General features: G+C 48.7%; 1 protein-coding gene across 1 annotated transcript in view; it reads left to right on the forward strand.

Moving 5' to 3' along the window:
- spata4 (spermatogenesis associated 4) overlaps positions 1-13,325 on the forward strand; it is a 73,041-nt gene that overhangs the window by 28,127 nt on the left and 31,589 nt on the right. The window contains 1 exon segment of the mRNA XM_043704762.2: positions 12,319-12,448. Coding sequence (XP_043560697.2) covers positions 12,319-12,448 — 130 coding nt within the window.

Raw genomic sequence — 13,325 nt, forward strand, 5'->3', positions numbered from 1 at the left:
TGTAGGGTAACAGAGAGAGAGTATGGGGTAACGGGGAGGGAGAGAGGGTGTGGGGTAACGGGGGGAGAGAGGGTGTGGGGTAACGGGGGGGAGAGAGGGTGTGGGGTAACGGGGGGGACAGAGGGTGTGGGGTAACGGGGGGAGAGAGGGTGTGGGGTAACAGGGGGAGAGAGTGTGTGGGGTAACGGGGGGAGAGAGTGTGAGGTAAAGGTGGGGAAGAGAGAGAGTGTGGGGTCAAGGGGGGGAAGAGAGAGAGTGTGGGGTCAAGGGGGGGAAGAGAGAGAGTGTGGGGTAAAGGGGGGGGAAGAGAGAGAGTGTGGGGTAAAGGGGGGGAAGAGAGAGAGTGTGGGGTAAAGGGGGGGAAGAGAGAGAGTGTGGGGTAAAGGGGGGGGGAAGAGAGAGAGTGTGGGGTAAAGGGGGGGAAGAGAGAGAGTGTGGGGTAAAGGGCGGGAAGAGAGAGAGTGTAGGGTAACAGAGAGAGAGTATGGTGTTACGGGGAGGGAGAGAGTGTGTGGAGTAATCGGGAGGGAGAGAGGATGTGGGGTAACGGGGGGGGAGAGAGGGGGTGGGGTAACAGGGGAGAGAGAGGGTGTGGGGTAACGGGGGGGAGAGAGGGTGTGGGGTAACGGGGGGGAGAGAGGGTGTGGGGTAACGGGGGGGAGAGAGGGTGTGGGGTAACGGGGGGGAGAGAGGGTGTGGGGTAACGGGGGGGACAGAGGGTGTGGGGTAACGGGGGGAGAGAGGGTGTGGGGTAACGGGGGGAGAGAGTGTGAGGTAAAGGGGGGGAAGAGAGAGGGTATGGGGGGGAAGAGAGAGAGTGTGGGGTAAAGCGGGGGAAGAGAGTGTGGGGTAAAGCGGGGGAAGAGAGTGTGGGGTAAAGGGGGGGAAGAGAGAGAGTGTGGGGTAAAGGGGGGGAAGAGAGAGAGTGTGGGGTAAAGGGGGGGAAGAGAGAGAGTGTAGGGTAACAGAGAGAGAGTGTGGGGTAACGGGGAGGGAGAGAGAGTGTGGGGTAACGGGGAGGGAGAGAGAGTGTGGGGTAACGGGGAGGGAGAGAGAGTGTGGGGTAACGGGGAGGGAGAGAGTGTGTGGGGTAACGGGGAGGGAGAGAGTGTGTGGGGTAACGGGGAGGGAGAGAGTGTGTGGGGTAACGGGGAGGGAGAGAGTGTGTGGGGTAACGGGGAGGGAGAGAGTGTGTGGGGTAACGGGGAGGGAGAGAGTGTGTGGGGTAACGGGGAGGGAGAGAGTGTGTGGGGTAACGGGGAGGGAGAGAGTGTGTGGGGTAACGGGGAGGGAGAGAGTGTGTGGGGTAACGGGGAGGGAGAGAGTGTGTGGGGTAACGGGGAGGGAGAGAGGTGTGTGGGGTAACGGGGAGGGAGAGAGTGTGTGGGGTAACGGGGAGGGAGAGAGTGTGTGGGGTAACGGGGAGGGAGAGAGTGTGTGGGGTAACGGGGAGGGAGAGAGTGTGTGGGGTAACGGGGAGGGAGAGAGTGTGTGGGGTAACGGGGAGGAGAGAGTGTGTGGGGTAACGGGGAGGGCGAGAGTGTGTGGGGTAACGGGGGAGAGAGTGTGTGGGGTAACGGGAGGGAGAGAGTGTGAGGTAAAGGTGGGGAAGAGAGAGACTGTGGGGTCAAGGGGGGGAAGAGAGAGAGTGTGGGGTAAAGGGGGGGGAAGAGAGAGAGTGTGGGGTAAAGGGCGGGAAGAGAGAGAGTGTAGGGTAACAGAGAGAGTATGGTGTTACGGGGAGGGAGAGAGTGTGTGGAGTAATCGGGAGGGAGAGAGGATGTGGGGTAATGGGGGGGGGAGAGAGGGGGTGGGGTAACGGGGGAGAGAGAGGGTGTGGGGTAACGGGGGGGAGAGAGGGTGTGGGGTAACGGGGGGGAGAGAGGGTGTGGGGTAACGGGGGGGAGAGAGGGTGTGGGGTAACGGGGGGGAGAGAGGGTGTGGGGTAACGGGGGGGAGAGAGGGTGTGGGGTAACGGGGGGGAGAGAGGGTGTGGGGTAACGGGGGGGAGAGAGGGTGTGGGGTAACGGGGGGGAGAGAGGGTGTGGGGTAACGGGGGGAGAGAGGGTGTGGGGTAACGGGGGGAGAGAGTGTGAGGTAGAGGGGGGGAAGAGAGAGGGTATGGGGGGGGAAGAGAGAGAGTGTGGGGTAAAGCGGGGGAAGAGAGTGTGGGGTAAAGGGGGGGAAGAGAGAGAGTGTGGGGTAAAGGGGGGGAAGAGAGAGAGTGTGGGGTAAAGGGGGGGAAGAGAGAGAGTGTAGGGTAACAGAGAGAGAGTGTGGGGTAACGGGGAGGGAGAGAGAGTGTGGGGTAACGGGGAGGGAGAGAGTGTGTGGGGTAACGGGGAGGGAGAGAGTGTGTGGGGTAACGGGGAGGGAGAGAGTGTGTGGGGTAACGGGGAGGGAGAGAGTGTGTGGGGTAACGGGGAGGGAGAGAGTGTGTGAGGTAACGGGGAGGGAGAGAGTGTGTGGGGTAACGGGGAGGGAGAGAGTGTGTGGGGTAACGGGGGAGAGAGTGTGTGGGGTAACGGGGGGAGAGAGTGTGTGGGGTAACGGGGGGAGAGAGTGTGTGGGGTAACGGGTGGAGAGAGTGTGAGGTAAAGGTGGGGAAGAGAGAGAGTGTGGGGTCAAGGGGGGGAAGAGAGAGAGTGTGGGGCAAAGGGGGGGAAGAGAGAGAGTGTGGGGCAAAGGGGGGGAAGAGAGAGAGTGTGGGGTAAAGGGGGGGAAGAGAGAGAGTGTGGGGTAAAGGGGGGGGGAAGAGAGAGAGTGTGGGGTAAAGGGCGGGAAGAGAGAGAGTGTAGGGTAAAGGGGGGGAAGAGAGAGAGTGTAGGGTAACAGAGAGAGAGTATGGTGTTACGGGGAGGGAGAGAGAGTGTGGAGTAATCGGGAGGGAGAGAGGGTGTGGAGTAACGGGGGGGGAGAGAGGGTGTGGGGTAACGGGGGGGAGAGGGTGTGGGGTAACGGGGGGGAGAGAGGGTGTGGGGTAACGGGGGGGAGAGAGGGTGTGGGGTAACGGGGGAGAGAGTGTGAGGTAAAGGTGGGGAAGAGAGAGACTGTGGGGTCAAGGGGGGGAAGAGAGAGAGTGTGGGGTAAAGGGGGGGAAGAGAGAGAGTGTGGGGTAAAGGGGGGAAGAGAGAGAGTGTGGGGTAAAGGGGGGGAAGAGAGAGAGTGTGGGGTAAAGGGGGGGAAGAGAGAGTGTGGGGTAAAGGGGGGGAAGAGAGAGAGTGTAGGGTAACAGAGAGAGAGTATGGGGTAACGGGGAGGGAGAGAGGGTGTGGGTAACGGGGGGAGAGAGGGTGTGGGGTAACGGGGGGGAGAGAGGGTGTGGGGTAACGGGGGGGAGAGGGTGTGGGGTAACGGGGGAGAGAGGGTGTGGGGTAGCGGGGGGAGAGAGGGTGTGGGGTAGCGGGGGGAGAGAGGGTGTGGGGTAGCGGGGGGAGAGAGGGTGTGGGGTAGCGGGGGGAGAGAGGGTGTGGGGTAGCGGGGGGAGAGAGGGTGTGGGGTAGCGGGGGGAGAGAGGGTGTGGGGTAGCGGGGGGAGAGAGGGTGTGGGGTAGCGGGGGAGAGAGTGTGGGGTAGCGGGGGGAGAGAGTGTGGGGTAGCGGGGGGAGAGAGGGTGTGGGCTAACGGGGGGGAGGGAGGGTGTGGGCTAACGGGGGGGAGGGAGGGTGTGGGGTAGCGGGGGGGAGAGAGGGTGTGGGGTAGCGGGGGGGAGAGAGGGTGTGGGGTAGCGGGGGGGAGAGAGGGTGTGGGGTAGCGGGGGGAGAGAGGGTGTGGGGTAGCGGGGGGAGAGAGGGTGTGGGGGTAGCGGGGGGAGAGAGGGTGTGGGGTAGCGGGGGGAGAGAGGGTGTGGGGTAGCGGGGGGAGAGAGGGTGTGGGGTAGCGGGGGGAGAGAGGGTGTGGGGTAGCGGGGGGAGAGAGGGTGTGGGGTAGCGGGGGGAGAGAGGGTGTGGGGTAGCGGGGGGAGAGAGGGTGTGGGGTAGCGGGGGGAGAGAGGGTGGGGTAGCGGGGGGAGAGAGTGTGGGGTAACGGAAGAGTGTGTGGGGTAACGGGGTGACGGGGAGGGAGAGTGTGGGGTAATGGTGAGAGAGTGTGGGGTAACTGGGAGAGAGTGTGGGGTACTGGGGAGAGTGTGTAGGGTGACGGGGTGAATGGGGTAACGGGGAGAGAGATTGTGGGTTAACAGGGAGGGAGTGTTTGGGGTAACGGGGTGGAGAGAGAGAGTGTGGTGTAACGGGGGAGAGAGTGTGTGGGGTAACGGAGAGGGAGCATGTGGGGTAATGGGGAGAGAGTGTGGAGTAACTGGGTATGGGAGGGTGGGGGGGAAAGAGTGCGTGGGTGTTTGGGACCAGGGAGGGCATTGGAGTAAAGGAAGGGAGGTATCTCAATTAATTGGTTCCCCATCCATCAGATTTAAAATTCTCTCTCTTTAATACTGTTGCACTGTGGTAGCAATACATGCCATCTACAAAATGCTCTGTTGTAACCTTTAGCGGGCTTCCTTTTAACAGCACCTTTCAGGTTCACGACCTTGACCATCTCGAAGGACAAAGACAGCAGATAAGACCATAAGATGTAGGAGCATGAAATTTGGCCATTCACCATATCATGGCTGATGTGTGTCTCAACCCATTCTCCCACTTTCTCCTCATAACCCTCGATTCCCTTAACGATCAAGAGCATATCGATCTCCATCTTAAATATATTCAATAACTTGGCTTCCACATCCTTCTGCAACAGTGACTTCCATAGATTCATCATTCTGGCTAAATAAGTTTCTCCTACTATAAGGCTGTGCCCTTGGGTCCTAATCTCTCCTTCCAATGGAAACCTCTTCCCAACTTTAACTCTGTCCAGGCCATTCAATAATCTGTAAGTTTCTGTTAGATCCCCTCTCATCCTTTTAAACTCCATTGAGTATAGACCCAGAGTCCTCAAATGTCCTTCATGCGTTAAGCTTTTCATTCCTGGGACCATTCTCATGAACCTCCTCCGAACATGCTTCAGGGCCAGTATATCCTTCCTGAGATATGGAGCCCAAAACTGCACACAATACTTCAAATGTGGTCAGACCAGAGCCCTATAGAGCCTCAGAAGCACATCTCTGCTTTCATATTCAAGTTCTTTCAAAATAAATGCCAACAGTGCATTTGTCTTCCTCACTACTGACTCAACCTGCAAGTTTACCTTGAGAGAATCCTGGACTAGAGCTCCAGACTTCTGACTTCTGAATTTTCTCCCCATTTGGAAAATAGTCCATGATTGTATGCTTTCTACCAAAGTGCGTGATCTCACACTTTTCCCATGTTGTACTCTATCTTCCACTTCTTTGCCCACTCTCCTAACCTGTCCAAATCCTTCTGCAGTCTCCCTGCCTCCTCAATGTTCCATGTCCTCTACTTATTGTTGTATTGTCTGCAAACTTGACCAGAATGCCCTCAGTTCTTTGATTTAGATCATTAATGTATAAAGTGAAAAGTTGTATATTTCAACACTGAGCCTTGTGGAACAACACATGCCATAGAGTTATAGTGTCACAGAGGTGTACAGCACAGAAACTGACCCTTTGGTCCAACTCCCCCATGCTGACCAGTTAACCTAACCTAATCTAGTTCCATTTGCCAGCACTTGGCCCATATCCCGCTAAACCCTTTCTATTCATATACCCATTTAGATGCCTTTCAAATGCTGCAATTGTACCAGCCTCCACCAGTTCCTCTGGCAGCTCATTCCATACATGCACCATCCTCTGCGTGTAAATGTTGCCCCTTAGGTCCCTTTTATATCTTTTCTCTTTCACTCTAAACTATGCCCTCTAGTTTTGGACTCCACCACCCCAGGTAAAAAACTTTGTCTAGTTATCCTATCCATACCCCTCTCGGTTTTATAACCCTCTTTCATGTCACCCCTCCGACGTTCTAGGGAAAACAGCCCCAGTCTCTTCAGCATCTCCCGATAGTTCAAATCCTCCATATCTGGCAACATCCTTAAATCTTTTCTGAACCCTTTCAAGTTTCACAACATCCTTCCGATAGGAAGGAGACCAGAATTGCACACAATATTCAAACAGTGGCCTAATCAATGTCCTGTACAGCTGGAACATGAACTCCCAACTCCAATACGCAATGCTCTGACCAATAAATGAAAGCACACCAAACATGTTCTTCACTATCCTATCTACCTGTGGCTCTACTTTCAAGGAACTATGAACCTGCACTCCAAGGTCTGTTTGTTCAGCAACACTCCCTCGGACCTTACTATTAAGTGTGAGAAAAACCCTTTTTTCCCCACTCTCTACTTTCTGTCAGACAGCTAAGCTTCTATGCATCTTAGCACCTTGCCTCGTAACACCATGAACTCTTATCTCACTCAGCAGATTCCTGTGCAGCACCTTGTCAAAGGCCTTCTTGAAGTCCAGGTAGATAACATACATTGGCTGGCCTTGGTCTAACATGGTCATTACTTCCTCAAGAATTCAAGCAAAATTGTCAGGCATGACCTCCCCTTGATGAAACCATGCTGACTTTGCCCCATTTTACCATACGCTTCCAAGTATTCAGAAATCTCATCCATCACAATGGATCTTACCCACGTCTGAGGTTCGGCTAACCAATATGTGATTTTCCATTTTTTGCCTTATTCCCTTTTTAAACGGGTGTGATGTTAGTGATTTTCCAGTCCTCTGGGTTCCTCCCTGACTGTAACGATTCCTGAAAGGTCAGCACTAATGCCTCCACCAACTCTTCATCTATATCCCTTAGAACTCTGGGGTGTAGTCCATCTTGTCCAGATGAATTTTCTACCTTCAGGCCATTCAGTTTTTCTAATATGGAGGCATTGCCCCCTGCAATGTTCCCTCCATGGCACTCACCATCCTGACTTGGTAATATATCACTGTTTCTTTTGCTATTGCTGGGTCAAAACCCTGGAAACTCCTTCCCAACAGTGCTATGGATGTCCCAGCACTCAATACATTCTAGCGGTTGGAGAGGCACCTCACCACCACCTTCTCAAGGTTGATTATGGATGGACAATTGTTTTAAAAAATTCTCAAGGTCAGGTTCGTAGGAGAGTAGTCTGACACAGAACAAACGACCAAGAGGCGAGTCTGCTAGAATATGAGCATTTTATTCCCCGCAGCGTCGCCACAACCAGGTCTCATACTTACAACGGGTCTGGCTTATACTCACTCTACATGTTACCGGAACTGGGAGCCGTCAGTTCTCGTAGAGCGGTTGCCAACAACCCACGCTCGGCGGTTAAACGTAACCCCGGAGCAGACTCACCGAACTGGAGACTTTTCCAGCTGATATACTCTTTTCCAGATATAAACATTCATGTGAACAGCAGAGCAAGGCTAAAAAACACATTCCATTCTGGTTACATACAGATAAGAAGATTCACACGGGGAGGTGTGTAATAAGATTCACACGGGACTAAGCAACACCTCCATTCCGGTTAGATTCACACATGTATTGGGACATAATTTTTAACCGTTTCACCACATTCCACTGCTTGGCCCAATACATGTGTTACATTATGATTCACACATGTATTGGGACATAATTTTACACCACATTCCACTGCTTGGCCCAATACATGTGTTACATTATGCTTAATTCAGTTCAATTCGTTTCAGTTAATTTCAGTTCAGTCAATTCAGTGTAGTTCAATTCAGCTCAGTTCAGGTCTGTTCAGTTCAATTCAATTGTGTTCAATTCAGTTCCGTCCATTTCAATTCAATTTAGCTCAGTTCCATTTTGTTCCGTTCAATTTGATTCACTTCAGTTCCACTCAGTTCAGTTCAGTTCAATCCCATTCAATTCTGTTAACTCCGCTTCAGCTTTTTGGACATGCCCACATCCTCCGCTGTACCCCAGGCAAGGGGTTCTTCGGCAGGACTGGGATCCTCTCAAGGGTGGACAGCAGCGACCCTGGGGTTCCTCCGGTCGCCCCCCACCATTTCTCAAACAAACTGCCACGTCATGCCACGGTCCATGCCATCCCGGGACGGTCGGGACCTCCACAGTTTGTTCTTCTGGTTTCTTAGTCTTTTTCCAAAACATTGTTCTGTATCAAAATCTCTCCTCAATTGCGATTGACCCTGCTCGCAGCGCCAAATGTTTTAAAAAATTCTCAAGGTCAGGTTCGTAGGAGAGTAGTCTGACACAGAACAAACGACCAAGAGGCGAGTCTGCTAGAATATGAGCATTTTATTCCCCGCAGCGTCGCCACAACCAGGTCTCATACTTACAACGGGTCTGGCTTATACTCACTCTACATGTTACCGGAACTGGGAGCCGTCAGTTCTCGTAGAGCGGTTGCCAACAACCCACGCTCGGCGGTTAAACGTAACCCCGGAGCAGACTCACCGAACTGGAGACTTTTCCAGCTGATATACTCTTTTCCAGATATAAACATTCATGTGAACAGCAGAGCAAGGCTAAAAAACACATTCCATTCTGGTTACATACAGATAAGAAGATTCACACGGGGAGGTGTGTAATAAGATTCACACGGGACTAAGCAACACCTCCATTCCGGTTAGATTCACACATGTATTGGGACATAATTTTTAACCGTTTCACCACATTCCACTGCTTGGCCCAATACATGTGTTACATTATGATTCACACATGTATTGGGACATAATTTTACACCACATTCCACTGCTTGGCCCAATACATGTGTTACATTATGATTCACACATGTATTGGGACATAATTTTACACCACAACAATAAATGCTGCCTTTGCCAGTAACATCGACATCCCATGACTTAATTAGAGAAAATCAATACTTCTTGCTTTGGAAGAAGCTGTATTCAGTTTCTCATGGGTAAAAACAGTCCTAGAAAATTAAATGTAAAAAAGGAGTCTGACCTTGGGATGTGTATAGTGTCACAAATTCTGTAAGTTTAATTTGGAACTGTTTTCTCCTGAATTTAAATGGCAGGTTGACAACTGATTTACTCATTACTCAATGAATAAGTAATGAGTAAATCTTTGAGAATTGTCTGTAATTTCAGGTCTGTCACCTTTTTAATTGTTTCATAACTATGAATCTTGTTCTATTGTTAATTCTTTGCTTAAGATTCAAGTTCCATGACAACATTATAACTTTTCCTTCCTTAGCTGAAGTTTAAAATGGTACGTGCCCAACGGAGTTTAACTGTGCTGAAACTGGGGGGTGCAGACCGTTATCAATAAAATCAACACCGATGTATTTGCTTAATTCACCTGACAGCTTGTCTGAAATTTGTCATTTGTATCTAGTGAATCTTTATTTTTTTCACAAAGAGTGGCTTTCGGTTATGCTGTATCAAATAAATGTCTGTAGCTGTTTTGCTCCCTTTAACCAATTCCATTGTTGTAATGTCAGCTGTGTCTCAGTTGGTAGCACTGTTGCCTTGGATTGGATATGTGAGAATGGTGCAAGACAGCCAAGCATGGCAAGCCGTGACATTGACCTGAGTAACTCCAAGCAGCAGCAGTCTGAATGGAGATGGACCACTGAAAGTACACCTGTCAGTATAAGTGGGGAAATTATCTAGTTTTGTTGATGGACTAGCAGCACGTATGGGACAACAAGAGTCTGAGAGGAGCTGCTCCTTCATGTTCAGGTTCTGTCTCTGCCAGAGTAGCTCCTCCAATCACATGTTCCCTCCCTCCATGGTCCGAATCTGTGGACGGAGGAGCAGTAACAATGAAAGGGAAGAAATGTATATATGAGTTTGAGGAGCAATTCTTCTGATGCTGGTATGCCGGAGAATTTGTGATTATGCTGTCAGCAGTCTCTTTGACCACATGTTCAATGACCTGCTCGACCTGTCTGACATCTCCCTGATATTGAAAACAAGGAGCTGAATAAGGAAAAAGGAAAGATGAGGTGGCCAGAAGCCCAGAATAAGGAGTATGTGCGGGTCCTCGGGCAGCTCCTTGGCTGCACCTGCCTCCAGCATGGCCAAAACTGGCAGGGGACAGAGTCTGAGAAAGTCTGGAAATACCACACTTTCCTGTATGAGTAATGAGGCCGGGAGCAAGTTCAGGTGAATCTGTACCAAGAACGCTTCCTGGGCAACAGGCAGCAAAGAGTAAGGCCAACTACTGGCTCGCAACTTATATTTGTGAAAAAACTCAGTTAGTGTTTGCAAAAGCATCAGTGGTACGAGTGGCTGGCGAGGAACTTGATGGTGTTTGTAGAGGTTGTCTTTGTTGAATCATCGAGGAGTATGAATGTAGCTCAGGGTTGAGATGTGGTGAGGCTTTCCAACAGGCGGTGAATGTCAGCACTAGGTTGCGATATGGGGTTTGGTACTCAGCAGCTGTTGCTCCATGTGTGCAAGGCTCTCTGTGTTCAACATGATTGAAAATATGGAAAATAGGAGCATGAGGAGATCATTCAGCCCGTTGAAACTTCTTCAGCCATGATTATGATCATCATTCCCACCTCTTGAGGAATCAAACATACTCAACAAAGTAATATTAGTATCAGATTACCTATCCACTCCATTAGTTTTTGTTCTCCACCAATACACTGCCCTCATCATTGTTGCCAATGACAGCCTTCTCATGTGTCACATGTTGCAATCACCTTGCATGCCATGAGCCATGAACCCATCAAATAATCCCACCAATCGATGGCCATTTTGGGGTGCAATCATATCCTCTGGACAAATGAAAGCTGAGCATTATTATTAGGTTAACATGACAGATTCCTGTTAAATATACTCAATTGAATACCTATTGTCTTTATCGGAGTTACTTCCTACAAAGTTTTCATAAATAAATTGTTTGCTGCAGTTATTAACTGATATCTTTGGTATTCATTCTGTGTTAACAATCTGGGATTTTGTATTTGGCTGTAGATATAGTTGTGACAACAAAAGAATAGCATTACTAATGATTTTGGGAATGTAGTTGTGTATATTTAAATTACCACAGCTAAGTTCTATGCCATGAGCAAAAGTAGACTATTTAGTACTTGAACCTGTTCTGACATTCATTAAGATCATGGTTGATCTATTTGTGCTTTAGAATTCCACATATCATCTACTTTGATAATTCTTAATTCCCCAGTGTAACAGGACTCTATATCCATCTATCTCTTTAAAAATATTTAATGATCCCACATGCACCCGCTTTTTGAGGCAGAGTTCCAGCGTTGCAGCCGTATGATTAAATGAGTGGCCAGTGGCTCTGGACTGACTGCAAGTGGAAATATCCATTCCATGTCCATCTTGTCAGTGCACTCGGGGTCTAATGCACTTTTCATGACCCCCCCACTTTCTCTGTAAAACTCCAGGAGAAACAATCCAATTATCCAACATTTCCTCATAGGACAATCAACACATTTCAGATATCAATCTAGTAAACATCTAGTAAACCTTCTGTGAACCACACCCAATTTTCACAATTTCCACAATTTTTCAAATAAGGACACCAAAACTACACGCAGTATTCAGGATGTGGTGTCACTAATGGTCTGTATGACTGAACCATGCCATGCTTACTTTTATGTTCCATTCCTCTTGGAATAAAGGATAGCATCCCATTAGTCTTCTTGACTATGTTCTGTACCATTTTGTGACTCATGCATGAGAACACTTGATGTGTTAGAAATTTCAGAGATGAGGTACAGATGTAACTAGCGTAAACTAAGCAGCAAGAAGTGCTGTTAACTAACGTTGAAACTACTCTTGCTTTGAGCCTGACAAGAGCACAATATGAAAACGGAAATGCCTGCCCTGTGACTGCACTATTGCAATATGTACTGGTTCTTGGGTTGTGGCTATAAGTGGCTGGATTGGCACATACAGCCCATCTCTAATTTATGGTAAACTACCCTTTTGAACTGCTCCATTGGTCAAGATTTTCCTGCCAATGGTGTGAGATAGGAAACTCAGAGACATCAACAATGGAGAAATGATGATATATGGACAAGTCAGGATGTCTGCTGCCCTTATTTTTTTAAAAGATGGGTTTCAGAGATGCTGCTAAAGAAGCCTTGTTGAGTTCTGCAATACATCTCAAAGTGATGCAAATATGAAGTGGAGTCTTGGAATTAAATTATTCCTTAGGTTATGTTAATATCTCAAGGCTTTGCTGATTGTAACAACTCCAGTTCAGATAGGCAAGGACTTTCTGCATCTGAATTTGTTTGTTCATAAGACAAATTGAACTACACTAGACATAGACACTGAAAATCGTGTAATTGTAATTGGAACCTGTACTTGCTGACATAATTGTTTCATAAGTGTGTAAAAAATGATCCCCTCAGTGTTTATCCCCGTTGGAATTTCCTTGTTTTTTGTATTTCTCAGAGCCTTTTCTAATGGTTATCTTGTGGCTGAAATCTTCTCCTGGTACTATCCTCAAGATATTGACATCAAAGTCTTCAACAATGGAGTCTCATTCCCTTCCAAGCTGAAGAACTGGTCACAGCTGGAGCATGTAAGTAAATGGTCTTCAGAGCTTTTCTATTCAAGTGAGCCTGCTTCAGGTTAAACAATGCCTCCTCTGTGTAGTTGTGTATTCCTCTTACATAGTTGAAGTAGGAAGTTAAGATGTATTCTTCCAAATCACCTTGGTCAGCACGTGGACAAAATCTGCCCAACTTGATAATCAACGATACTTGCAAGAATTAAAAGGCATTTCGACTTGAGTAAAAAAATTGGCTGTAAAGATAAAACCCTGAAGATCAATATGGAAAATGTTTGCAGGTGTAGTTTGCAATTAATACCCTTTATTTCAAGATTTAAATGAAATCTTTAGATCTTTAATATCTAGATCCTTTAAGTAAATCCTGTTTCTCTCAGATGATTTTATAAGGTACTATATATACTCGTGTAAAGGTCGATCTCCTGTATAAATCAATCATTAGTTTTGGCCAAAAAATCTGATATTTTTCATAAACCTTGTGTATAAGTTGACCCTAGTTTTTCAGGGGTCTCTTCCTGACTATATGCAGCCTTAAAGGGCATGATTTGCAACATTTTTGATTCAAATGCAATACCTGCATCATTACGTTATGCGCACCAGTATATATTTGTGCAACACGATTTTCAAATCGTTAAATTGAATGTTGATTTTATATATCTACGGTACCTTATGTTATGGCAGCTCTTGACCTTGTCTTCCCGCTGTTGCCTCAGTTTCTTAGAAGTGGGGTTGTGTAGGTGTGCTCTGAACTTATTGTAAAACTCCCCCAAAGTGGATGTAGGTTTGCTCGATGAGCTGGATGGTTCGTTTTCAGACGTTTCGTCACCATTTTAGGTAACATCATCAGTAAGCCTTCGGATGAAGCACTGGTGGCATGGTCCGATTTCTA

Source organism: Chiloscyllium plagiosum, unplaced genomic scaffold (assembly GCF_037043375.1).
Source record: "Chiloscyllium plagiosum isolate Xiang-an unplaced genomic scaffold, Cpla_swu_hap1 HiC_scaffold_2, whole genome shotgun sequence".
In the NCBI taxonomy this organism is placed as follows: Eukaryota; Metazoa; Chordata; class Chondrichthyes; order Orectolobiformes; family Hemiscylliidae; genus Chiloscyllium; species Chiloscyllium plagiosum.